The sequence below is a fragment of the Tachypleus tridentatus genome, chromosome 2 (assembly GCF_004210375.1).
Source record: "Tachypleus tridentatus isolate NWPU-2018 chromosome 2, ASM421037v1, whole genome shotgun sequence".
In the NCBI taxonomy this organism is placed as follows: Eukaryota; Metazoa; Arthropoda; class Merostomata; order Xiphosura; family Limulidae; genus Tachypleus; species Tachypleus tridentatus.
The window spans coordinates 79,419,362-79,447,018 of NC_134826.1; the positions used below are offsets into that span (position 1 = coordinate 79,419,362).

Here is a 27,657-nt window from a genome sequence, read left to right on the forward strand (position 1 = left end):
TACAAGGTCAGTAATAACAATTAGTCATAAAACAATGTAAAAAAATACACCCAATTTTACAGTTAATATCATAACAGTTACTAGAGTCTCTGACATACATTTCATAGAAGATGATGAAGCTTATTCAATTCTGTTTGGTTAGCTCTCTACATCGAGTGCTACCCTTCCCCAGTAGCACAATGATATGCCTGCGGACTCACACTGCTAGAAATTGGATTTCGATACCCGTGGTGGGCAGATCACAGATAACTCTTTTTGTAGCTTTGTGCTTAATTCTAAACAAACAAAACATCGAGTGTTGTAACTGATAAAAACACAAAACTGTTCAATGCGTCATAATATCCTGTTCCCTGGTTGGACAACAGTAAGTCTATTGACTTACGATGCTAAACTCCAAAGGAAGAGGGGGGTCGATTCACACAACAGACAGTCCAATGTGGCTTTGTTCTCAAGTAAACAAATAAATTTAATATTTACTGGTAATAAAAAGTCTTAAACTAATTAGTAAATTGAGAATTAAAACCATTTATTATAACTGGTATGAATCTTCATGGTGACGAGAAAACCACTTGAAGTAAAAATATCTTCTAAAGACGGCTGGTATGGGTATTAGTACCTCAGGATACATGGTATGGATATTATTTTATGTTTCTGATCGAAGGACACTCATAGTTAAAAAGTAATTAACTCTCGGTTAACTGCTCCACAGGTAACAATGTTTGTTGTATATTTCCTACTGATACTTTTGCTGTACTATTACTTTCTCTCATGTTGTATTTGTTTTGTCACTTTATAGTGTTTATTGAAGACAATTTAGTTTCATGTTTGTCCTGGTCCAGCGCAAGTAGGCGTAGCCGTGTTTTATCTTTTTTTATAAAACGCAATTTACAAATTAACGGATTCTGACAAAGAAATTTGTTCGCATGCTTTTACTTAAAGGAAACACAATTTTCTTAAACCCAAAGTGTATACAATGTATTTATTTGTATAAAAAGATAAACACGAAGTATTGGATGAAGGTCATGTCATTTCCATATTTGAAATTGATGTTATAGAATCGATTTACTACCTATTTTGTTAGCAAATAAAATATTGTGAACTAATGTACAAAGAATAAACTGAAACAGGATATTATTTTACGATACAATACATTAGCTTGAATAGCATTCCAAGAATAATTCGTTTTTTTATATCGGAAAATTAAAATAATAATATGAATTTAAAGATGTTCACAAACCCACAAGAGAATAACGCCTAACAAAACAGGAACACAACATAACTTGGGCGAGTAATTTCTCAGTATGATGTTGTCAGTAGTGCTAGTAGAAAAGTCCCAGTCGGTGGATGGTTCGTCATCATCACCATCATCCAACCCAGAACCATTTTCTTCTGTGGAAGAGATGACCCGCTGATTACAGTCTTTGCCTGTCCATCCTTTCTCACAAACACAGGTTTGGCTATGAGAATTTTTGCAGTTCCTATGATCGATGGAAGAAGTTCTTGAAACTACAAAAGAAACTAAAAGCAGTAGCGTTGTTAAACAACGGAAAGTATGCATCACAGATATAATGGAGACCAGCAAGGAGGCACGTGAACACACTTTCATTTAATAAAACCTTTAGTATGTTGTTGCAGAATTAAGTCAAACGCACTATCAAACGCAGTGGCACACTAAATACACTTAATAAGTCGTATGAACACACTTCATGAATCTGTGAAAGTGTATTTATGGGCAAATATATATCATTTCACATTTCTATTATCAGATGCAGCAAATAAAACTTTAACGTTAGTCTTTGTTAACCACTTAAGAATATGATGCGCAGAACGTCTGTAGGAAGCTATTGTTACAGTGGAAGTTAAAATACATAATCGATTCGTAGTACATTATCGACATTTACCGGAAACTAACTAACTCTAACCAATAAGGATTAACTCCGCATCCGTTATTGTGTGTTATTCAAAGTCACGAGGCCCAGTCTATATTTGGAAGAAGAACAGTGTTCGTTTATGGTCATCGTAAAGACAGGTTTCAATGAAGAATGGTTTTACCACAGTCTCACTTCATGTGAATTATTCAAAATTAATTTGTTGTTATTTAAATATCACAGTAAAATTAGCGCTAAACTGTACTAACTTGTGTACCCACATGTCAAAGAAAGCTCTGATAACATTTTGTTGACAACTGAGTGAGAGTTTTATTGTATATTGTATATTGAGGGATGTGGGAGCTGTTGTAGCAAAATGAAGTTATACAATCCATTTGAACATTTATCACTGTTGTATTGAACTATCGGTAGGTATTATCCTGAACACTTGTCACTGTTGTGTTAAAATATATTGGTGGATATTTCATTTAACATTTATTACTGTTGTGTTGAACTATCGGTAGGTATTTTGTTTAACACTTACTGTATTACTGTTGTATTAAAACATTGATGGATATTCCGTTTAACACTTATTACTGTTGTATTAAAACATTGATGGATATTCCTTTGAACCTTCAAAAACTTTCACTAAACTTTAAGTATCTTACATTATTACGTCTTTTCTTCCATTGCAATTCTTTTCATTTCAGACAGCACAGATAGTCTACTGTGTAACTTTCTGCGTAATTACAAACATATAAACATAGCTTTAAATATTCCTTTGAAGAAACTGTAAAAACGAGACTCGTTTTTTATTAATCAGCAAATCATTTGAGCAACTGTGTTCCTTGAAGAAATATTGTATTAAACTCTGCTTTTATTTTCCCTATGTGTTCAGCGTTTAGTTTAAGGACTTACAACGCTAAAATCCCCCAAAGGCCAGAGCGAAGATATTCCTTTTATGAAAAATTTAAAATAAATACTTTGAGATACAATAAGGTTGTCAACGTTTGATTTGCTCAGCATACTCCGTTTATTGTGTGGGTGTTTTTTTGTATAGTTTTATAAGTTATTCTGTATGTATATAAAAAATAACAGCAAAATATTTATTCTTATTTTTAATGTTTTTGAGCAAAATAGCTATAGATTATAGAATATAGTTAAATATTAATTACTTTACTACAGCGCAGGCTACATTTACGAAAGCGTTTTTTTACCTTAATTTGTGACTTTAATATCTATTTTTAAAACATAAGCTAATGAACGGCATAAACACCTTGCTTTCATTTTTCAAAAGAACTACATATTTATTGTTTATTTCATTTTCTTTAAATATATTTTTTATTATTTGGTAATATTAATGAGAAGATTGGTCCGCTTAACGATATAGTATGAATTTATTTATGTAATAATGTTTTAGTACAGACCACGTTCATTGGTGTGCCTAACTCTACGAACAACTTTAGGATAGAAATTCCAAAACAAATATTCGCCTAATTCACAAATAAACTTATTAAGAGTTTCTCGATAATCTAGTTCACGCTTAACTTACTTTGCAAGGATTACTCACTAATAAATCTATAAAAAAAACACGCTAAATTATTCACATGTCTAACTTACTAATGGACAATGAAATAAATATCTCATTAGTTGAATAATACATTCAGTCTGGTAAGTGTATCGTAATATTGTACCCTTATTAATTTTACTTAGAACTTCTAGATTTCATTCAGGTCTTATCTTCATATAATTTCTAGATTTTCCTCATGGTGACGCAATGACATCCATTCTGTAGCAATTAAAGGTTTTAATTAAAAATTTAAAAATATGTTTTTAAATAATGTATAACCTTATTCTTATTGTAAAGTTCAATAAGTATGGGTAACTCAATAAGAAAAGCATATAAGCGAGACCGATGTGAATTTGCAAAATAACGATGCCACGTAAAGAGTGATTCTCGCCAAAACAAATTATTGTCTAAATTAACATTTCAAAAATTATTAATTGTTAATAATCATTGCAAGAATTTTCCCGTTAGTGCATAAAACAATGCAATAAAACACATCAATAACTTTAAAACCAAACTAACTTTGGGCTAAAAGAAAACTGAATAAAGCTTTTATTACAGATAAATGTTTAATCTTTAATATTTGCAAAGCTTTTTTAAAAATAAAAATAAATAGCTTACAAAAACTATACATAAACCAGTTTACAAGACATTGCAGTATGTTTCAGGGAATTGACAAAAATAACAAGCTTTCTGAAAAGGGCCACAGAGACCACATCAAATAGTAACTGAAACTAGCTATAGTGTTTGTATGGTTTGTTTTGAATTTCGCTCAAAGCTACACGAGGGCTATCTGCGCTAGCCGACTCTAATTTAGCAGTGTAAGATTAGAGGGATTGTTTGTTTCTGTTTGTTTTATTGAATTTCGCACAAAGCTACTCGAGGGCTATCTGTGCTGGCTGTCCCTAATTTAGCAGTGTAAAACTAGAGGGAAGGCAGCTAGTCATCACCACCCACCGCCAACTCTTGGGCTACTCTTTTACCAACTAATAGTGGGATTGATCGTGACATTATAATGCTCCCATGGTTGAAAGGGCGTGCATGTTTGGTATAACGGGGATTCGAACCCGCGATCCTTAGATTACGAGTCGAGTGCCTTAACCACCTGACGATGCCGGGCAAAGCTATACTGTATGCTGCTGAGTGCTTTGCATAAGCTTAACAGTGCATCATATCATACTCTATGCACAAGCCATAAAATTCCTCACCGTAACTGACACCAAATTATACCTTCAAAATTGCTAGAGATGACTTCCTATCCGCTCCGTACCATAGTGACACAGAGGTATGTCTGCCGAATTCCGACGGATTTCGATACTCGTGATGGGCAGAGCAAAGATAGTCCTTTGTGTAGCTTTGTGCTTAATTACAAAACAAACAAACGACTTCCTATCTAAACTAGCTCTTTCAAATCAAACCTGAAGAGTGAAAGACATAAAGGAAGTAACAAAACAGATAAAGAAAATTAATGTTTTCGTAATACGTTTTGCTAAAAAGACTGTTAATATAAAAATTTTGAACATACTTCTCTCTGCAAAACAAATTACCTGTTATTGGATTACGTTGAAGTAAACGAGATTAAAATAATATTCACTATCAGAAATGTAAATTAAAAACTTTGAAATGAAGAAAAATATCAATTCAGAAAAATATTAAGACTACTTGACTTTAAAACTTCCCAAATATACCATAACAAAGTGATTTCCTCCTAAGTGGTAGTTAATTTGTATCAGTTAATTTACTCTAACCTCATATGTTCCTAATTTCCTAACAAAATAACTTAATTCAACACTGGTAATAGGAGTAAAACAGCCCCCCCTTAAAAAGAGTTTTGTCTTATTTAATTCTATACAAATGTATTTAGATAGTTCATTATAATACGAAATACAAAGTGACGGTTAAAATCTCTGCAATGGAAAATAATTGTGTGGATCTTAGCTAAATAATATTTGTGAAGGTTATTATTTGGCCAAATTTTACCACGTAAATTATTTTTACATTACAGTAATTTTAAATGTTTCTTTATGTTTTTAGATTTTACTACATTTGATTGCTACATGTGTTTTACATATATACTTCCCTTTATTTCACTTCTTGTAATAACAAGCTACGAAATCTTTCCTATAATGACGTTAGTGTGTTCAGATATTTCGAATTTTCAACAGATACGTATAGAATTAGAAGATTAACCTCTTTACGAGATGAAGTTTTTCGAAAATTCAACAACTGTGTTCCTTGACGATTCTTGGAAAGAAATAAAACAATGGTTTGGACGGCGTCAGCGGGTCCGGTACACAGTCATAAGGGCAATATGTAGCTTGGTGATTACTAGAACACTTCCTTCTACTGCCGATTTAATCCACTACTCTTCCGGGCTTTGCTGCGAACATTTCCGTATTAAACCAATAAAGTACAACGTAATAAAAAGAAGTATTTTACGTGATGTACGTTCGAATTTTTAGTTTCACAGGAATATCAATATATGATAAGCTCAATATCATCCATCTGCTACCCTAATTATGTTGTTTTTTCTGTACACCTTGTGTCAAGAGTGCATTATGAACGTGAGAGTAATTTTTTTTTCAGTCTTACAAGAGGCCTAAAGTTCAGGGGATTTGTTTGTTTGTTTGTTTGGGAATTTCGCACAAAGCTACTCGAGGGCTATCTGTGCTAGCCGTCCCTAATTTAGCAGTGTAAGACTAGAGGGAAGGCACCTAGTCATCACCACCCACCGCCAACTCTTGGGCTACTCTTTTACCAACGAATAGTGGGATTGACCGTCACATTATACGCCCCCACGGAAGGGAGGGCGAGCATGTTTAGCGCGACGCGGGCGCGTACCCGCGACCCTCGGATTACGAGTCGCACGCCTTACGCGCTAGGCCATGCCAGGCCAAGGTCAGGGGAAAGTGATGTTGACTATGGTACATATGGTACAAAAACAACTGCAACAAACTACGCATGAATTTTGCGATTTTTAACGACTGTCTAAGAGACAGTGTCAAAACGCCATCTTCTAATTCTTCAGTCATCACACGTTCTTGTAATGAAATGGTCAAATTACAATTAACGAAACCCACGATTTTTGTGTTTTTATCTGAATATGGTTAGACCTTCTCTGTTGTCTAACGCTTCAAAATTAGGCACGGTCGATTAAGTTTATGCTAAGCTAAATAAACAAACAAATCCTAATAAAAAGCAAACGGCCAGGCAATAGCCATTTTTAATTTTCAACCGCGGATTAAGGGAAAAGCAATTAATTGGCAACACCCGATGTCTGAAGCGGAAGTTGATTGTCACTCTTATAACTCATCCTGGAACCCTGAATCACCAGTTCGCTGGTTACGATCGTGTAAGTATGTAGCTTTTAATAATAATGTCATAGCCATTATTATTTTATTCGTGACTTTTGTTCATTCACATATTTTTCCTTCTTAAAAATTTATGGCATCTTTAAACCAACACTAACTATTATAATTTCTCATCATGACTAAACTTTAGTGCCCACTCTCCTATTGTGAAACTGTTTTGAACAACCATGTGAAAGAAGATTTGATCATGTTTTGCTGCTTCAAAGTTGGGAAGGTAAAAAATTTACAATAGTAAATAGAATAATAACCTCATCGTAACGACTAGTAATCAGAATAACGATCTTACTGTAACCACTAATTAACAGAATAATGACATCATTGTAACCGAAAGACAAAAGGCGCTTTTGTTTTTATGTTTCCATAGCAGCAGTCTACATGTTAGTAAAAGAGTTTGTAATAAAATCTCGGAAACCAAAAATGAAACATTTGCTAGAAGACACTACAGATGCTTTAACAAACCATAAAAAGTTTGTAAAACCGCTTTACTCTTACATGAAATGATGGCATGACAAAATAAAAGTCAAAACATGCTAGTCTGGTTGTCACGTCAGATCCGATTCATTATGATTTCAGATCAGAAGTCGTACAGCTTCTTAATTTCATTTAGTTGATTTGAGTGTGTTTTGTGTGTGTTTTTCTTTTAGCAAAGCCACAACGGCTATCTGCTCAGCCCACCGAATGAAATCGAACCCCTGATTTTAGCGTTGTAAATCCGGAGACATGCCGCTGTACTAGCGGGGGGCTAGTTGATTTGAGAAATATCTTCAGCCATTAAATACAATATGTCAAGTTTTTTCAAATACTCACTGGTTTCTGAAACCAAGTGTTTACACAAATTGCCGAGCACGTCATACTAGTAAGCCTAACAATCTTTTTATAAAAATGTGTTCAAATATCCCACTATTATACTTCTATTAGCCCAAAGATATTCAAAATAGTGTAAATATGTGTGTGTGGCTAAATAAAATATTTTTCTGTATATAAAGCATATTAGATGCTCCACAAAGTGAAACTTCTCTGGGACGTTTGATATATCTTCTGGAAAAAAAAACACAATTCTTTATATTAAGGAAATCCTACCACCGATTAAATATCCACAACGTACCTATATGACCACATAGAGAGACACTGAATGCAATTGGACGGTTTACAAAAACAACTGCAACGAACTACGCATGAATTTTGCGATTTTTAACGACTGCCTAAGAGACAGTGTCAAGACGCCATCTTCTAATTCTTCAGTCATCACACGTTCTTGTAATGAAATGGTCAAATTACAATTAACGAAACCCACGATTTTTGTGTTTTTATCTGAATATATGTTACAAGAAATTATATTATAAACTGTTGTGTAAAAACGATAGTTGTCTTAATTTACATCCTTCGGTGTGGATTCCTATACGTGGTGAGGGGATCTTCCACAGAAGGTTCTGTTCTTTCAATTTACCTTCACTGGGATTTAAACATCCACCTGCGTGTTTGCCGTGCGTGGCGATCCATGAAGTACCAATGTTGGATGTTCTCAACGGGTGTTGCGGATATTGTATCTGACGCTGGTGTATGGGTATAGTGCTCACGAAACCCTGACATTGCTACAATGTCCTTGTTTGGTATTGTAGGATGCGGATCAGTGGGCACCAAAATATTCCTTCTTTAATAAAAACTTAAATAAATAGTGAAAATCAGACAATTTGTAAACGAGCACGTCTTCAAGATTCTGATCAGCAATCTTCAACACTTGTACCTCATTTTCTAATATTACACTCTTTATCAGGCAAATTTCTGCCTTTTTTATTCATAAGAGCCCAGAGGGACTTGCTGGCTCTCCAAAGTCAGTCAAAAAACTTCATTCTGGTGACATATTGGTGGAAAACATCCACTCCTAAACACACACAGTGAACTCCTCTTTCGTTCGAAGGCAGTTGGGGATATACCTATTGAGGTTACACCTCATGCTACTTTGAATTCATCACGAGAAGTTATTGCTGAGAGGGATTTGAAGAACAATCCCTAGTCAGAGATCCTCGCTGGTTTCTCCACCCAAGGAGTTCCTGCAGTGAAGCGTATCTCTATTCGCAAATATGGAATTACGATGTCGAAAATTTTCCTAATTTTGATGTTTACATCACCACGTCCACCTGCCACCATTAAGGCAGGTTATCTTGATTGCAAGGTTGCGCTATATATTCTGAACCCTCTTAGATGTTTCAAATGTCAGCGGTTTTGTCACTCAAAGATATCATGTCGCAATTCCTTGACGTGTGCTCGTTGCGGTGGCAAGAACTACGATGCCTATGAGTGTGAAATAGATCTTCATTGTGTTAACTGTAATGGGTCTTACCCATCTTACTTTCATTCATGCCATAGGCGGATGAAAGAAAAAGAGGTAAAGCGTTTGAAAGTGATTCACAACATTTATAGTCCCGAGGCTCGAAAGTTACTCTCCACCACTCCATCTCGGACGTATGCTGCAGCATTACGTTTCAGTGCTGCAGTGGGAGTACAGATGTGAACCATGTGAAAAAGTATTTTAATCTCCATGGTTAAGAAAGTTGCTGAATCAACTTCAACACCCATCTCTGTTTCTACCAGTCATTCCAGCAGACCCCCAGAACCACTTCTTTTGGTTCGGGGTTTCGGGCATTTCCTTGGATCTGTCTTCTTCTCTGACTCCAAGATGCAGAATGATTATTCGTTCACGTCTTTAGTCGCTTGAATCTTCTACCAATGACAGAGATCTGTCCAACTGAACCGGCGCGGGATCAATGGAGGTTGATAAACCTCCCTCGAATAAAGAAAATAAAAAAACGTGGACGCAAACAGAAGGGCTCTCCCCCAATTCACCTGCACATAAATAAAAATGTCACCTTAATACAGTAAAACTGTCGAAGTTTACGTTCTAATCTGGATGACATCAAAGCACTTATTGATTCTTACCATCCTGTATGTCTTTCCTTACAGGAAACACTTTTGATAACTGACAATACAGTCACCTAACGAGTTTTATTTGGACAGAAATGACGGGTTGTGTGATGGACGAGTGCATGGAGGGGTGGCACTACTAGTCGATCAGACTACCCTCAATCATTTACTGAAGTGGATCACAGCAAACGGTTTTAACTCTGTCTAAAACCGTTTACATGCAGTTTGGTCGCCAATGGGGTATTCACCCCGATCCTGAACTCCGTGTTGGTGAAGTTGTACTTCCCGTGTCAAAGTTCTTGGGACTTCTCTTTGACAGTAAGCTCACTTTTATACCACACATCAAGCAGCTACGAGTCATATGTACATGAGCGCTGAACATCCTCTATGTTCTCTCTTCCACCACTTCGGGTGTAGATCGATGTTCTATGTTAAAGATATATCACGCTCTTACTCGATCGAAACTAGACTATGAGTCACTGGTCTATGGCTCTGCTAGGACCCCGGCCTTGAAGATGCTGGACCCCGTTCATTACCAAGAGCTTCGGCTCTGCACTTGGGCTTTTTGCACTTTCCCAGTTCAGAGTTTGTACACAGTCTCATGAACCTCTTCTACACCTCCGCCGTTTTCAACTGTCTTTACTGTGTCCTTCAAAACTTTGAACCTTACCATAGCATTCCGCCTGGGGTTGTGTTTTTCTTCCTCAGGGGACCATGCTTTTTCAGAACAGATGGACTGCCATTCTTCCTTTTTAACCTTTGTATCCAGGTGCAGTTGGATAAATTTGGTTTGTTCTTGGATAACATTGATGTATCCATTGTTCAGCCCATCCCACCATGGCTTTTTACAGTCCCTAAATGTGACCTGTCTTTAAGTCATCTGAGAAAAGCAGACATTCCTGATTGGAAATACTGTCTGTTATTTGCTGCACATCTTTCAAATCATTCTTCCATTCCTATTTATACAGATGATTTGAAATCAGGTGACTCTGTGGGCTCTACCATGGTTTCTTGTGGTTTGGTGGTTGTACATAGAATCACTTCTACAGTTTACGTGTTTGCTGCTTGCTGCTGAACTGTATACCATTTCTCTTGCCTTGGATCACGAAGAAGCTAAACAGTACTGGAATTGTACTATTTATACCGACTCGCTTAGCTTCAATTTAGTTCTCACGCTGTTCTCGCTGATATTCAAAACTATTTGGCGCATTTCACTTTAACATCTACTTCTATCCAGTTCTTCTGGACACCAGGTCTCATTGGTATTTACGTGAACAAGCTCGCTGACACTGCAGCTAAGTTTGTTTGTTCTGGGGTTATCATTGCTGTGCCTGTTCCACACATGGATTATGGTCCTGTATTTAAGGCTGGGCTTCGTGCCAGTTGGTAGTAGACTTTGAGTGAGCAACGTGAAAAAAAACTTTTCCAGAAAAAACCCTCTATTGGACTTTGGCAGTCTTGTTTCCATTTTCCTTCATCTGGGATTGATACACAAATTTGTGGTCTGTGTGACACTCAAGTCACAATAGTACACATTTTACTGTCATGTTGTCGCTACGACTCTCAACGATGGTACCATTTTAGACATTTTTTATTCCAAGGTTTACCCCTTCACACTGAACAGTGTCATTGGTGATGGTGGCACTGTCCACCTTACTAATATTTTTAATTTTTAAGAGCCATTTGCCTTTTAAACAATGTTTGTGTTTTTAATTAAAAAATTAGACTTTGTTTTGTTTCAATATGATTCTTGTTTACGAATTTTAATCGTTTTACTTCACTATTAACTTTTTTACCGGTTGTTTGGCGCAGATAGCGTAGCTGCTTTACGCCACAAAACGCCAACCAACCAACCAATCTTAATTTACAAACATTCTGTTGAAATGAGAGTAAGTCAGATATAGGTCTACAGGTTTGGCACTAAGAAATTATTGTGCTTTCAACTCTTCCACTAAACTAGTAACCAAGTACGTCCTAGTTACTTAAAATGAGTAGAATGTTTTCAAGTTTAATTACCATTGTATCTCTTTATTTGGAGCAGTTAGCTGCTGTCAAGTTAACGTGTATATGTTAACTAGTAATGGTATGACGATTTATCAATACGATAATAGTATCATATTGTGAAGCCATGATACGACCGTATCGATTCATCGTTGGATACAATTTATGTATTTTGACGAAATTTGGCAGAATTTGAATAAACACTGTAAGTATTTTGTACAGACGAAAGGAATATGAGAACTAAATGCTGTATGTCGTCCTAATTTCTTTTATCAACCACACTACATGTAAATTAACAATAACAAAACAGAGAGATATTAATTTTAGTATTTCATTTCTCTTGCAAGCTGCCATTTACTTAATCAGAGGATTTGTAAAAACACTGTGAACCGTGAAGTACTTAAATAAGACAATGTTAGTAATATAGATAATGAATTACAGACAAGAGTGTCGAACTTTGAAACAAACCTCTGGTAAGACTTCTTTATCTAGACATATCGTATAGATTACAATGATAAGATCTGCACTCCTCGTAACTATCGAACTTTGAAACAAACCTCTGGTAAGACTTCTTTATCTAGACATATCGTATAGATTACAATGATAAGATCTGCACTCCTAACTATCGAACTTTGAAACAAACCTCTGGTAAGACTTCTTTATCTAGACATATCGTATAGATTACAATGATAAGATCTGCACTCCTCGTAACTATCGAACTTTGAAACAAACCTCTGGTAAGACTTCTTTATCTAGACATATCGTATAGATTACAATGATAAGATCTGCACTCCTCGTAACTATCGAACTTTGAAACAAACCTCTGGTAAGACTTCTTTATCTAGACATATCGTATAGATTACAATGATAAGATCTGCACTCCTTGTAACTAGATTCCAGATGATTGTCCTGGGAGGTGGACGAAGTATGGGAAACGAGTAAGATAAACTTTCAACTGATTTATGACGTGTGTAGATAAGGCTGGTTGGTTGGTTTGGCGTTTTTTATGGCGCAAAGCAACTAAGCTATCTGCTACTCTGTACATAAGGAAAAGGAACTGATGAAATACCTCAGCATGTTTAGCCAAACAAAATTCTTGCTTCTTGTGAGGTAGTCAAATTTCAGTCTTCCTTTGTAAACTTAAATATATGTAAATTCCTGTCAGATTGTTCTAACTGCATACTGAATAACTGTACTTTCAGCGCAGAGCCATGGGCATACATTAGTGGTTGTCTATTGCTGCTGTTTTACTTACTTTAATAGCTTAAACTCTTGTTTCTTTTGGTATTGTGGAACATTTATCGTGCCTGTTGGCCGGTGAATATCGTAAGTGTGCTGTCGAAAAAAGGAGAGTCAAAATATATATAAAATAAAAAATTCTCATACATAGCTAATACATGGGTAACCTGTTTCTACACGAAAGACCTCTGTTTGTATGTAACATGTAACAAATACGTTGGTAATCTGTTTCTACACAAAAGACCACTGTTTATATGTGATATTGGTAATCTGTTTCTGCATGCAAAACCAGTATTTATATGTCATACATAACTAATACATTGGTAATATGTTTGAATACGAAAGTCCACTGTTTATATGTCGTACTTAATGAATACTTTAGTAATATACTTCTTCACGAAAGACCACTGTTTATATGTTGCACGTAACTAATACATTGGTAATTTGTCTGTATACGTAAGACCACTGTTTGAATATCATACATAACTAATACAGTGGTAGTCTGTTTGTGAACGAAAAACTACTGCTTATCTTTTATACTGAACTAATACATTGTTAATCTCTTTCTACATGAAATACCACTGTTTCTATGTAATACATAATAAATACATTGATAATCTGTTTCTACACGAGAAACCACTGTTGGTATGTAATACATAACTAATACGTTGGTAATCTGTTTTTACACGAAAGACCACCGTTTATATGTAATACATAATTAGCATATTGGTAATCTGTTACTTGCAAAACCACTGCTTATGTGTCATACATAACTAATACATTCTTAATATGTTTGAATATGAAAGACCACTTTTTATGTGTAGTACATAACTTATAAAGTGGTAATATGTTTGTATGTGTAAGACCACTGTTTATATGTCATACATAACTAATACGTTGGCAATCTGTTTCTACACGAAAGACCACTGTTTGTATGTAATACATAACTAACACGTTGGTAACCTGTTTTTACACGAAAGACCACTCTTTGTTTGAAATACATAACTAATATGTTGGTAATCTGTTTGTTTACGAAAGACCACTCTTTGTTTGAAATACAATACTAACATGTTGGTAATCTGTTTGTTTACGAAAGACTCTTGTTTATATGTCATGCAATACTAACACATTGGTAATCTGTTTCTACACGAAAGATCACTGTTTATATGCCATACATAATTAGCATATTGGTAACCTGTTACTTGGAAAACCGCTGTTTATATGTCATACATAACTAATACGTTGATAATATGTTTGAATATGAAAGACTTCTTTTTATGTGTGGTACATAACTTATATATTGGTAATATGTTTGTATGTGAAAAACCACTATTTATATGTCATACTTAATCAATACTTTAGTAATCAACTTACTTACGAAAGACGACTATCAATATGTCGTACCTAACTAATGCATTGATAATCTGTCTGTTTTCGAAAGACCACTGTTTATATGTCGTACATAACTAATACATTGGTAATATGTTTGAATACGATAGACCACTGTATAAATGTCATGCATAACTAATACAGTGGTAGTCTGTTTGTAAACTAAAGACCACTGTTTATATTTCATACTTAACTAATACATTGGTAAACTGTTTCTACTACTGTTTATATGTCATATAATTATTAATGGTAATCTGTTACTTAAAACCTCTGTTTGTATGTCATACAAAGACCATTGTTAATATATGTCAATATGATAACTTCTTTTATGTGTGGTACATAACTTATATATTAGTAATATGTTTGTATGTGAAAAACCACTATTTATATGTCATACTTAATCAATACTTTAGTAATCAACCTATTTACGAAAGACGACTGTCAATATGACGTACCTAACTAATACGTTGGTAATATATTTGAATATGAAAGACCACTGTTTGTATGTAATACATAACTAATACGTTGGTAATCTGTTTCTGCACGAAAGACCACTGTTTATATGTCATACTCAATGAATACTTTAGTAATCTGCTTGTTCATGAAAGACCACTGTTTACATGTCGTACATAACTAATACATTGGTAATCTATGTGTATACGATAGACCACTGTATAAATGTCATGCATAACTAATACAGTGGTAGTCTGTTTGTGAACTAAAGACTACTGTTTATATTTCATACTTAACCAATACATTGGTAATCTGTTTCTACAAGAAAGACCACTGTTTGTATGTAATACATAACTAATACGTTGGTAATCTGTTTCTACACGAAAGACCACTGTTTATATGTCATACATAACTAATACATTGGTAATATGTTTGAATACGAAATACCACTGTTTATATGTCGTACATGACTTATAAATTCGTAATATGTTTGTATATGTAAGACTACTGTTTATATGTCATACTTAATGAATACTTTAGAAGTCTGCTTGTTTAAGAAAGACCACTCTTTATTTGTCGTACATAACTAATATATTGGTAATTTGTCCGTATACGGAAGACCACTGATTAAATGTCATACATAACTAATACAGTGGTAGTCTGTTTGTGAACTAAAGACTACTTTTTATATTTCATACTTAACTAATACATTGGTAATCTGTTTCTACACGAAAGACAATTTTTTGTATGTTATACATAACAAATACGTTGGTAATCTGTTTCTACACAAAAGACCACTGTTTCTATATCATGCATAATTAATACGTTCATAATCTGTTTCTACACCAAAGACCACTGTTTGTATGTCGCACCTAACTAATACATTGGTAATTTGTTTCTACACGAAAGATCATTGTTTATATCTCATACAAAATTAACATATTGGTAATCTATTTCTAAACGAAAAACCACTGTTTATATGTCATACATAACTAATAAATTGGTAATATGTTTGTATATGAAAGACCACTGTTTTATGTCGTACATAACTAATACATTGGTAATCTGTGTGTATACGATAGACTACTGTATAAATGTCATGCATAACGTATACAGTGGTGGTCTCTTTGTGAACTAAAGACTACTGTTTGTATTTCATACTTAACTAATACATTGTTAATCTGTTTCTACACGAAAAACCACTGTTTCTATGTAATACATAATAAATACTTTGATAATCTGTTTTTACACAAAAGATTACTGTTGGTATGTAATACGTAACTAATACGTTGGTAATCTGTATCTCCACGAAAGACCACTGTTTATATGTTATGCATAACTAATAAATTGGTAATATGTTTGTATATGAAAGACTGCTGTTTATGTGTCATACATAACTAATGCATTTGTAATCTGTTTCTACACGAAAGATCACTGTTTATGTGTCATATATAATTAGCATATTGGTAATCTGTTACTTGCAAAACCACTGTATATATGTTATTCATAAGTAATACGTTGGTAATATGTTTGAATACGAAAGACCACTGCTTATATGTCGTACATAACTTATAAATTGGTAATATGTTTGTATGTGAAAGACCACTGTTTATATATTATACTTAATCAATACTTTAGTAATCTGCTTGTTTACGAAAGACAACTGTTTGTATGTCATACATAATTAATTTATTGGTAATCTGTTTCTGCATGGAAAACCACTGTTTGTCTGTCGTACATAACTAATACGTTGGTAATATGTTTGAATACGAAAAACCACTGTTTATATATCGTACCTAAGTTATAAATTGGTAATATGTTTGTATATGAAAGACCACTGTTTATATGTCATACTTAATGAATAATTTAATAATCTGCTTGTTCACGAAAGACCACTGTTTATATGTCGTACCTAACTAATGCATTAGTAATCTGTCTGTATACGAAAGACTACTGTTTAAATGTCATATATAATTAATACATTGGTAATCCGTTTGTTTTGGAAATCCCAATGTTTTTGTGTGATACATAACCAATACAGTGGTAATTTTTCTGTATGTGAGGGATAGTTGTTTATGTTTCACCTATAACTAATACAGTGGTGGTAATCTGTCTGTGTGAGAGTGGTATTTGTTTGATTTTATATTTAATTAACACGGTGATAATCTGTTTATTTGTTTTCGAAAGTTTATTGTTTATGTTTACTTCGGAAATTGCAATGCGTCACTCAGCACAGGGGCGTAGATTTTTTACACCCGATGGGGGGATTGATTTTTGCAATCACTGATGTGGACTGCTCATTTTGCAAATTGGGAATCTCTGATTATGTGAACCTGAAAGCTTTGACTATGTAGTCACAGAAGTTGCCACTGAGGTGTTGTGAATAGTTTTCAAAATGTTAACAGAATAGAGACAAATGTGTCACAAATTAACTGCCACATGAATTTATTCCTGCACACTGCACAGTATAAAAGATGTCCATTATACTTGACAAGGTCACTAATAACTTTTATTGCATGAATTACGTTTTAAAATAGTAATAAAATTAGTAATTACCCTTGATAAGTTTATATCTACTGAAAAACTGTTCATGTTGTTTGATAAAATTTTGTTTGTATGTCCAGTATCCAGCTGCTTAACGAACTCTGGAAAGACGGTTGAAGACGTATCAACCATGTCAATGCCGCCTCAACCATTAGTTTGTCACACTCACAAAGATTCGACAAGATAAATATAGAAGTTAAGATTCATAAACAGATCATCACAAAGGAGGTGTACGTTTGGGAACATGTAGACGGACTAAATGAATCTTACTTCAATTGTGAATAATGATATGCTACATTGTATTGATGAATTCTTTCGTTAAGACATTTTATCTATTTTTATCAAACAACATGAACAGTTTTTCAGTAGATATAAACTTATCAAGGGTAATTACTAATTTTATTAATATTTTAAAACGTAATTCATGCAATAAAAGTTATTAGTGACCTTGTCAAGTATAATGGTTGAGGCGGCACTGAGACATGGTTGACCTTAATTACGTCTTCAACCGTCTTAATGCAGAAAAGCTGCGTTCACATTCGCAGCTGGATACTGGACATACAAACAAAATTTTCATGAGAAGAAACACTTCACTAAATACCTGCTGGCTTGTTTCATGCATTTTACAGCAAACATCCTTCGCATTTTTCAGAGATACTGCTTTTGTTGTTTCTTTGAACATGGGCGACTGAAACTCGAGTCGTTGTGCAGATATTTCTGGATAGAAGTTTATAACCGAGTTTGTCAATCTTGCCAGATGTGATCATGTTCTCAAGTGCCAGATATTGCCTCAAGTCATTCTTGTCTGCATTGAATCTAGTGATGAGATGTTCTATTACTATGTCCACAAATTCAAAATATTGGCTTTTGTAGTAATCTCTAGCTGTTGCAGAATGGTGTGCTGAGCCATCACCTGTGATCCTACTGGAGGTCTGCGAATGCGTGGTAGTTCAATAGGAACTAGATCTAGGGAAGTTACCTTTTTCTCAGCTTCATCAAATATCTTCTTGTAATTTTCCTCTGTTCGCAATACCCGCAATTGCTCAACTGTCATTGCAGATGCTTCAATCATGCCAGATACTGTCGCTGATTTTGCTTGAAATGCACGGTTTAGTTCCTCTAACGCAGCTAATAAATGCTAAGACATCAACAATCCTAAAACTGTCTTTCCTTTGTTAAATCTGTCCAGCAGACATTGTGCTTTCACTGCTACATCTGATTTTTCATTTGCTAATTCAGACAAAGAATCAACAATGCCACTGTAGTGATCATTAGCACATGTAATTGCAGATAGGCGGTACAACCAGCGAGTTGTACACAGTTGGCGGATTTATTTAACTGGACCATTGTGGCTGTCTGACGATACAGTATTTTCAAATATTGTCTTGTATTTGCCTGACCTCTGAATAAAGACACCAAGTTCATGTACCCACTGGATAGAATCTCGAACACATTTACAAGCATCAACTGCATGTTGCATTATTAAATTAGCCTTGTGTGCTCCGCAGTGAAAAAGCAAAGCTGAAGGTTGCTTCTCTTTTATTTTTGCCTGGCATCCACTGGCGGCTCCATCATAAGTTTGTGCTCTTAATCCTGACAGTGGTAAATTGAGTCTAGTCAGTACATCAAGTTTAGTCAAGGACATTGTTTCACCAGTTGTATTGGAAACACTTCAAACCAAGAAATATCTCATGGACATCAAGGTTCTTATCTACGTATCGTACACATATTGCTTCCTGTTCGGCACCTATAACATCTTGAGTGCCATCAACCATTAATGCAAAGATTTTACTTTGTTGCACTTCGTGTGCTATGTTCCTCAGTATTTGATGGCTGAACATCTCCGTTATTTCATTCTGAGCCTGGGGTGATATGAATGTGGTTTTCTTTGACAAGTAGGTCATCAACTCAGGATCTTCCTTTTCCAGGAGCTTCATTAACTGCAGGAAGTTTCCCTCCGTATCAGTATGTCCACATAATTCTAAACCTTGACGCAGTAAGAAACGTAAACTTCTGAATATTTTGGCTAGACTTCTTTTGCATTCTTCCTGCTGCTTCTTTTTTCCATCATGTAGTTGGACAGTCACTGGAGTTACATCAAGTGAAACTTTTCTTCTGTGCTGAGAGGAAGATTGGTGTTCGTTGAATTTCTGTTTTGCCTTTTTCCAGTTGCAAAAACTGGTGGATATGAAGGTATACTCCACTGACTTCTCCAATTTCCCTATAAAAAGGTTCTCTAGTTTCCGTCTTGGCCCAATGAAAGCATATGACTTTTTGAGTCTGATTCTCGAAGTGCAGCCATGAGAACTCATCAAACCACTTGCCCTGGAAGTTGATATTTTGAGATTTTGCTTTCTGTCGTGGTATCAGTTGTGTGTCTGGATGATATGGCTTTCCATACTGTATCTGTGGAGTGTTAGATTTTTTATTACTGCACAAACTTGTTTCACAACTATCTGATGGTTCATGATGTTGCACAATAATTTTCAGACTCGTCCTCTGATGAACATGGTATTTTCTATTCTTTTGCTTGAGGTTGTTGGATTATCTGCATCTGCATTGCCACTTGTAGTACTAGTAACTGGCTTGCAGAACTGTCTAATATCGCAAAGTATCAGACGCTTGCTTGTCATAATTGGAATCTGTTTCCCAGATGACTCAACAGGCTGAAATACAGTCTTTATTGAAAAACTCTAACGTACAACGAACGACGACAGAACAGAATGGAAATAGTACTGAACTGTACAATGTATTTAAGTCGAACGCGCAAATCTTACAGTGACTACCGAGTCGACTGACCGCCTGGGCAATCCTGGGACAATAATGTGTGCTAGTTACAACACAAGTAATTGCAAGTTTTTCGAAAAATACTTAAACAATCACAAATATATTATATTCCTGTTAAAGCTCATCAAAAGGCAAACACGTTATGATATAATGTCTATAAGCACGTCTATTAAATAAAAACAACTAAACAAAAACTTGCAATACAATTCGAGTAGAGGTTTCAGGCCGTTGAAATCGCCCCTTTCGTGTTCTAATTATACAAGGAAATACAATATTTCTACTATCTATGATAAGAGAATATATTGTTCTTTTACCATAAAGCACCAACACTTTATTAGAGAGCGGTGATAATCTGAAATGTTATGGATTAATGAGGGCTACAAATACAGGTCTAATGAGTTCTGGTGTAAAATCAAGGCTCAGACTAAAGGGAGCGGAGGGGGATGATGTAGGGCGCGTCTGGATCCGAGATGCCCGAACCTGTCATTAACTGTACACTAAACGTACACTATGGTCAGCGCTTCGGCAGGCTAAGGAGAGTAAGGGGTTCGACAATAAAACCGGCTAGACATGCATAAAAACAAATGGCATAGAAAAACCGCACAATATACACATAAGATTGATGCAGCTACAAGCGAAAAAACGCCTGCCAGATCTAGATTACAGGAGTTTACGCCTGGGTGTAATATTTTCGAAATTCATGCTCTGTTCAGTCTGTTGTGATGAAACTTTTACTTAATATTACACTACGTACAAGACGTAGGTAGATTCTGTGACAGTGCTTGCAAGCCTTGCATGCATACTTAGGCCTACTGACTGATACGAACTATCGCTTAGATCGAAAAGCTTAGAAGCACGCCTATATTAAAGTTGTACATATCGGCTACTGAAAAAGCCTAAATCTAGGCCTAATTATGTAATTCCATTGGTAAGAACACGAGAATCACAAGAACAAACACACAATTTGTAGGCCTGTGATGCAATAAAACAATTCAACAGATCAAACTTAAGGGGAGATGACTATATGCACCATACCCCCCACCTAAAATGAAGGGGGGGTGTCCCCATCCCCCCAGGATCTACGCCCCTGACTCAGCAGGTAGACAAAATGTTTTCATTTGTAAGCATTTTTCCAAGTACTCTGTGTCTTTTGTTTTCTAGTTTATTGGTGCTTGGATGTTGTAGGTTGCACTAAGGAATCAGCCAGATCTAAGTAGTGAAAAATTTGCTCATACTTTAAACAAAGATATGATTTTAAAAGAACCTTTATAGCTGGGTCCACCACAGTTTTATATGGTTTGACAAAAGGCTGAAGCAACAGTCCCAAAGAGTTGTCATATACTAGCCATGAAGACAAATGTAATCATTATTCCAATAGCCTTGATATATTTGGACAGTCTGACATAACAGACTACAAGTCACTATACGATTATGTAATTCTCGTAGGTGGTGATGTACTAATGGTGGAAATATCATGTTGTGGAGCGAGATTTCCCTCCGTACATTACAAAAGTCTAAGTTACATTATCTGAGAGACTACAAATCCTAAGGGACTGGGTAATCATCAATGCACAACAGGGGGATATATTCTGGTGACACTATGCCAAATTATACCATGCCCAAAAACAAATTGCTGAAGAATTTCAGTCTGCCAATTTAAACTTTTATAAACCTCTTTAATTTTGATGTGAGTAATACCTTTCTGTCACTTTGTGTGATCTCGAAATATTGATTTCTTGATGACGTCATAATTAAACAAAGCTACCAAGTTGCTGTTTCAACTGTAAACACCATTATGCAGCATCTCATTGGTAAAATCTTGACAAATTATGTTTAATTAATAAAGACAAGACAGAATTAAATTATAATTTTATTGATCTATTACTTAGTTAGTTAGTTAACACCATTAGGTTCCATCTAGGAACAAAGGGCTTGCGGATTCTTCAACAAGTATTTAAGTGAGTAGGTTGTTAGCCCACTGCACCGAGCCGTCTCTAATTTAGCAGTGTAAGACTAGAGGGAAGGCAGGTAGTTATCACCACCCACCGCCAACTCTTGGGCTACTCTTTTACCAACGAATAGTGGGATTGACGGTCACATTATAAGGCTCCCACGGCTGAAAGGGCGAGCACGTTTGGCGCGACGGGGATGCGAACCCGCGACCCTCAGATTACGAGTCGCACGCCTTAACACGCTTGGCCATGCCAGGCCTCAGTCACAATGCATGCTGTTACAACGAGTATAATCCCCTAGTGTATGATCTTGTTTGAAAGAGCTTCGAAAAATTGTTTCAAAAAAAAAGATACATCCTTATCTGAACAAGAAATACAAAGTTCAACATAGGAAATATTGCGAAGCCCTTGTGCGTATTAAAAACGTACTATCAACTTGCGAATCAATGAAAAAGTCTCTCTTTCCAAAAATGTACGTCTCATTCAATAGACAAGGATGAGAACTGGTACAGCTGATACCACAACAATCGCCACAACCCAGTGAACACTCAAGTCAAAGTTTACTGCAGCTGCAGCGCTTCGTGCCATCATCATTGTGGCAAGTTGTGGGTCTGCTAGAATCGTAGACAAGTCAGTCATGACAAGCATAGGTATTGTCTGTCTTCCAACCTCATTCTGTTGGCTATAGGCTATTTACAATCCACTTGTAAATATACTCTTAGGCTTAGAAAATTTGCTGCCAGTGAAGTCAAGAGAAGAGTATGAACATATTGTCACTTTCTAGAATGACAGTCAGTGGTACAAAACAACCAGTGAAAGAACTTAGGAATAGGAGCAGATAATGTAAACCTCCAAGAGTGGTAACCAGCTGTTTCATAATCAGAATCTTCCTTGTTTGTCCGAGAAGAGAAAAATGTCATTCGAAGTTACATCAGTGTGATGTACCAACAGCACCAGAAAATATGTGTCATCTTCAATTATAGTTGAGATGTTGTCCTTGGCACAATTCCTTGCTTCCATAACGATTTTCAAATTAACATCACTGTTGGCATGAATGACAGTGAATGTCAATGCTTGCACAGCATTTCTGATATAAAAGACTGTTTAATTTAAGATATATTATTTACTGAATTAATATTCATTATTATTTAGTTTTTATAATAAAAGTGTTAAAAGCGATAGTTGTGACAAATTTCGTAAATTGACGCTGTAGGAGTCGTAAGTTGTGTATTCAATTTAATTTTAGTACTAGACTTTTGTAATACTGTTGACGTCAACTTACTCGAAACTTCTAAGTTTTCTCGTCATGTGAATATTGTTGTTTGTAGAAGGTTAGGTATTTCTGTGTTTTCCTGTCACGTATTATAAATACGTGCAGATACAGAGCGCAAGGAAGAAGTTAAAATAAGTTAGTGAAAGTGAAAATAGACTGTATGATTGTCAGTCCGGAACGGGCAATATCTAAAGTAAGTTTAACAATGGTATTGTAAGAAAACAGAGATGAAGAGGAGTTATCTGTCTTATTGAAGGATGTTGTAAAGTAATTAAACCAGCCTGCGTAGACGTTGACGAAAATGGAGACAATTATTTAAAGCTCTGGATACAACTACGAGAATCAACAGTGTTATGAATTTTTGTACATGTGTTTGACTTGTTTTGGACGTATTATTTTAAAACAAGTGCATTGTGTGGTATGTGTATATTGTTAAAATGTATTAATAACAAATTTCTGACACCTACTGTAAATGATATGGCCCCATAAAACCTGCAGTCTTCAAGTGCATGAATAAATTGCTTCTTATTCTCCTTGTTGGTCATAAACATATTTTTTGTGGATTGAAATTTCATGTCAGACCTTTCCTTGAAGTCCCCTCTCTCAGTTCAGACGGGTCATATCCTTTGTCGAAGAGTTAGGCATGTGCTCATCAAAGATGACAACTGTTATGAGATATCTTTCACTGACAAAGTGTACATACGAGTCAATGATGTTCTGAATCCAAGTTGGCATGGTGACTGCATTCGCTGCAGCAGGATGCATTCATCAAGCACAAACTGCACATGGTCGACTTGGAGGATGTCTTGAACAAGCTCCTAGATTTAAATCAACTAGTAATATATTATTTCGTTGCTGAAAAAGTCTTTGGAATCAAACCCGCGAAGATCAGAAGCTGTAAATTTTATATTGGAAGATCTTTTTCTAGTCTTCATAAGACACATTAGCTACTGCCTTTAAATGTTGAAAAAGCAACTGTGGGTCGATCAATACGATGTCCTATAAAATTTCACCGATAGTTTTTACCCAAGTGTCATAACTTTTTTTTCCTCTTCAGGGTGAGTACTGCTGCAGTCAGGACTGAATCTGAGCTTCGGTTCCACAAAAGAGATAGTTCTGACTAATTTATAATTTCTTTCTCTTGACTATTCCTCGGGTGGCATTTGTTATTGCAATAAGTTATATGTGTGTGTGTGTGATGACTCTCTTCATATATTGTCTGACTCTCTGACACAAAGGCTGTCTCACCACTCTCTTCACTTGATTTGTTGTTGGTGTTTTTTTCTCGCGCTGTTGGCACGACTGTCTTCACACCCAAATCAAGTGTATTTTCAAGGAGTAGCTGTAACTCCATGGTTGACTTCTCAAACATTATTGGCCTTGAAAACATATGACCATGTTTCATAGCGCTGGCATGCTGAACAGAGTAAGAGAAAAGAGAAATTAATGAGTGACCATAAACCTTACATGTCATGCTACTTAAACATGAACTAAATAAATGCCAATAGACGAGGGTTAAATACATATTGTGATTAAATGAGAGGATGGAAACGAGTATAACGCGCAGATATTAGTTATCAGTGTTCATTTTATCTGTCTCAAAGTAAACTATTTATTTTGCAATTACTTTTAGAGCTCCAAGTTAATATTCCGATAGGATACTGCACATGTCTAATAGGATAGACCCTCGTTTACCGTTGTAGGCCGTATTTTTAATATATTAATTTTAAAGTTTTGGTTATTAGATGGAGGCTTAGCATAATATAATGATAATTTGTGGCATTTAGAAGTTTCTTTTATGTTTACATCTGACGTGAAATTTTGAATTTTCATGATACTTGAGAAAAATAAAGAAAAACAAACAAACAAACAAATAAAACAAACATGTGTTGTTTGTTTTTGAATTTCGCACAAAGCCACTCGAGGGCCATCTGTGCTAGCCGTCCCTAATTTAGCAGTGTAAGATTAGAGGGAAGGCAGCTAGTCATCACCACCCACCGCCAACTCTTGGGCTACTCTTTTGCCAACGAATAGTGGGATTGACCGAACATTATAACGCCCCCACGGCTGAAAAGGCGAGCATGTTTGGCGTGACGGGGATGCGAATCCGCGACCCTCGGATTACGAGTCGCACGCCTTACGTGCTTGGCCATGCCAGGCCCACAAACAAAACAATATTTACACATAAAATGTCTTGTTTGTGAATGGATAGATATACCACAAATTAGAATTGCTTTGTCTGTTACTTATCAAATGCAAAGTTGAACAATGGACTATTTTAGTAGGACCTACTACAAGGATCGAAATGAGAATTTTATTGCTATAAATTTAATCATATTGCTGAGCCGTCTTGAGAAGCGACAAAATAGAAATAAAATACATTTTAGGAAGCTCACGTTGCCCTATAGAAAACATAGATATGTTTAAAAATTATTTTTCAAATGTGAAACTCAGATTAAAAAATGACATCTATGTCTCTTCGTAAACACACAAATTAATTAAGATATTTTTATCAACGTATATTTGATTAAGTATATATGTTTAATCAAGTGTAATTATAATATCGCTCGTATAATAATATTATAATAATCACCTTTATCAATCTGTTTAATATAGTGGATATAAATGAAATATACATATTTAAGTGATGAAAATAATAAACACTGAATAAAAATAATATATTGACATTATAACATAATCAAAGTACATTTCATGTGACCATTCATTAAAATCAATGTTATGTGATCATTATTTAACAATGCATGCAAATGGTGTAATGTCATTTAGACGACCAGTACAGAATTCAAACTTCCGTTTTTCTCTTATATCACATGGATTTTGACAGCCAAATGAACTTAAGACAAAGAAAGTCCTCTTATTGATTTCCCATTTTACCTCCATACAATACCAATACAATACCAATTTCGGACTGTTATATAAAGGTCTTGTTAGAGTAGTCACAGTAGACAAACATACAAATTGGTAAACAAGTAAGATAATCTTCACAAGTACGTTCTCCAGTGGCTCAGCGGTAAGCTTCATGGTTTATTATACCAAAATTTCGGCTCAGTCTCCTTGTGAACTCAAAAGGATTGCTTACTTTACAGATTTATATTAAAAGAAACAAAAATAAATACACTGCATGACAATCTTAATAGAAGTTATACCAGAAGAATGACGTCTGTAATAAGCTGGTAGCTAAGGCGCTCGACTCTCAATCTGTGGATTGCGAAATCGAATCCTATCATCAAACATGCTAATCTTGTCATCCTTATAATGTCGCAGTAAATCCTACTATTTATTGATAAAAGAGTAGTTCAAAAGTTAGTGGTGTTTGGTGTTAACCAGATGTCTTCCCTCCAGTCTATCCTTTAAAATTAGGGGTGACTAGAACACATAAGATAGCTCTTCAGTAGCTTTATGAGAATTAAGCACAAAACTACAGAATAGGCTATCTGTGCTCTGCCCGCCATAGATGTCGAAACCTGGTTTTTAGCGGTGTGAGTCCGCAGACATACCGCTGTGCCACTTGGAGGTGTTGCAGATGACCAAGAATAAATGGCACATTAAATATTTAATTAACAAATATAATAAATATATAAATATAATATTTTAAATATGCAAATATAATATTATAAATATATAAATATAACATTATAAATACACAAATATAATATTATAAATATATAAACATAACATCATAAATATACAGATATAATATTATAAATATACTGATATGATATTATAATATATAGATATAATATTATAAATATATAAATATAATATTATAAATATACAGATATAATGTTATAAATATATTATTATAAATATATAAATATAATATTGTGAGAGGAGTTAGTTAAACGTTTAACAGCAAAAAGTGGAAAGAAATTATTCAGAATGAAAAAAAATCTCAATTTACGAATTTCAGTGGGAATGTAAAACAGAAAATGATGAGATTAGCTCAGAAAACTATATTATTATTTAAGTGTAAATTACATTGTTACATATTACTTACAGAGTTATTGGTAGTGCCTATATTTTAAGCTTCAGACTTGGATACAAGACTTCCTGTACACTGGGCGCGTGCTCCGGCAGCTGAGATAAAAAGACTAGTTTCTAGCATTCGCTTGTATGGCGATTTTCAACAACGCAAATTACTACAATTATTAGCCTCTTACACAATTATGGTCACTGGTTGGATGCAAATATGATATTTTCACGTGATAGATTTTCCCGGTCTTGGAATTCAACTTGAAATTTCTGACACATCATTCGAGTACTTTACCAA

General features: G+C 35.0%; 1 protein-coding gene and 1 long non-coding RNA gene across 3 annotated transcripts in view; one reads left to right on the plus strand and one right to left on the minus strand.

Moving 5' to 3' along the window:
- Positions 1-388: 388 nt before the first annotated feature.
- Positions 389-27,657, plus strand: part of LOC143244316 (spliceosome associated factor 3, U4/U6 recycling protein-like) — a 159,828-nt gene continuing 132,559 nt past the window's right edge. For both annotated transcript variants that reach the window (XM_076488754.1, XM_076488755.1), the window contains exon 1: positions 389-629. In XM_076488754.1, coding sequence (XP_076344869.1) covers positions 603-629 — 27 coding nt within the window. In that variant the 5' untranslated portion in view covers positions 389-602. The remainder of the gene's footprint in view (positions 630-27,657) is intronic.
- Positions 21,997-27,524, minus strand: LOC143244315 (uncharacterized). The gene is made up of 2 exons (XR_013025023.1): positions 27,385-27,524; positions 21,997-24,783 (listed from the first exon to the last, which is right to left on the minus strand). It is a non-coding gene; the product is annotated as an uncharacterized LOC143244315 (long non-coding RNA).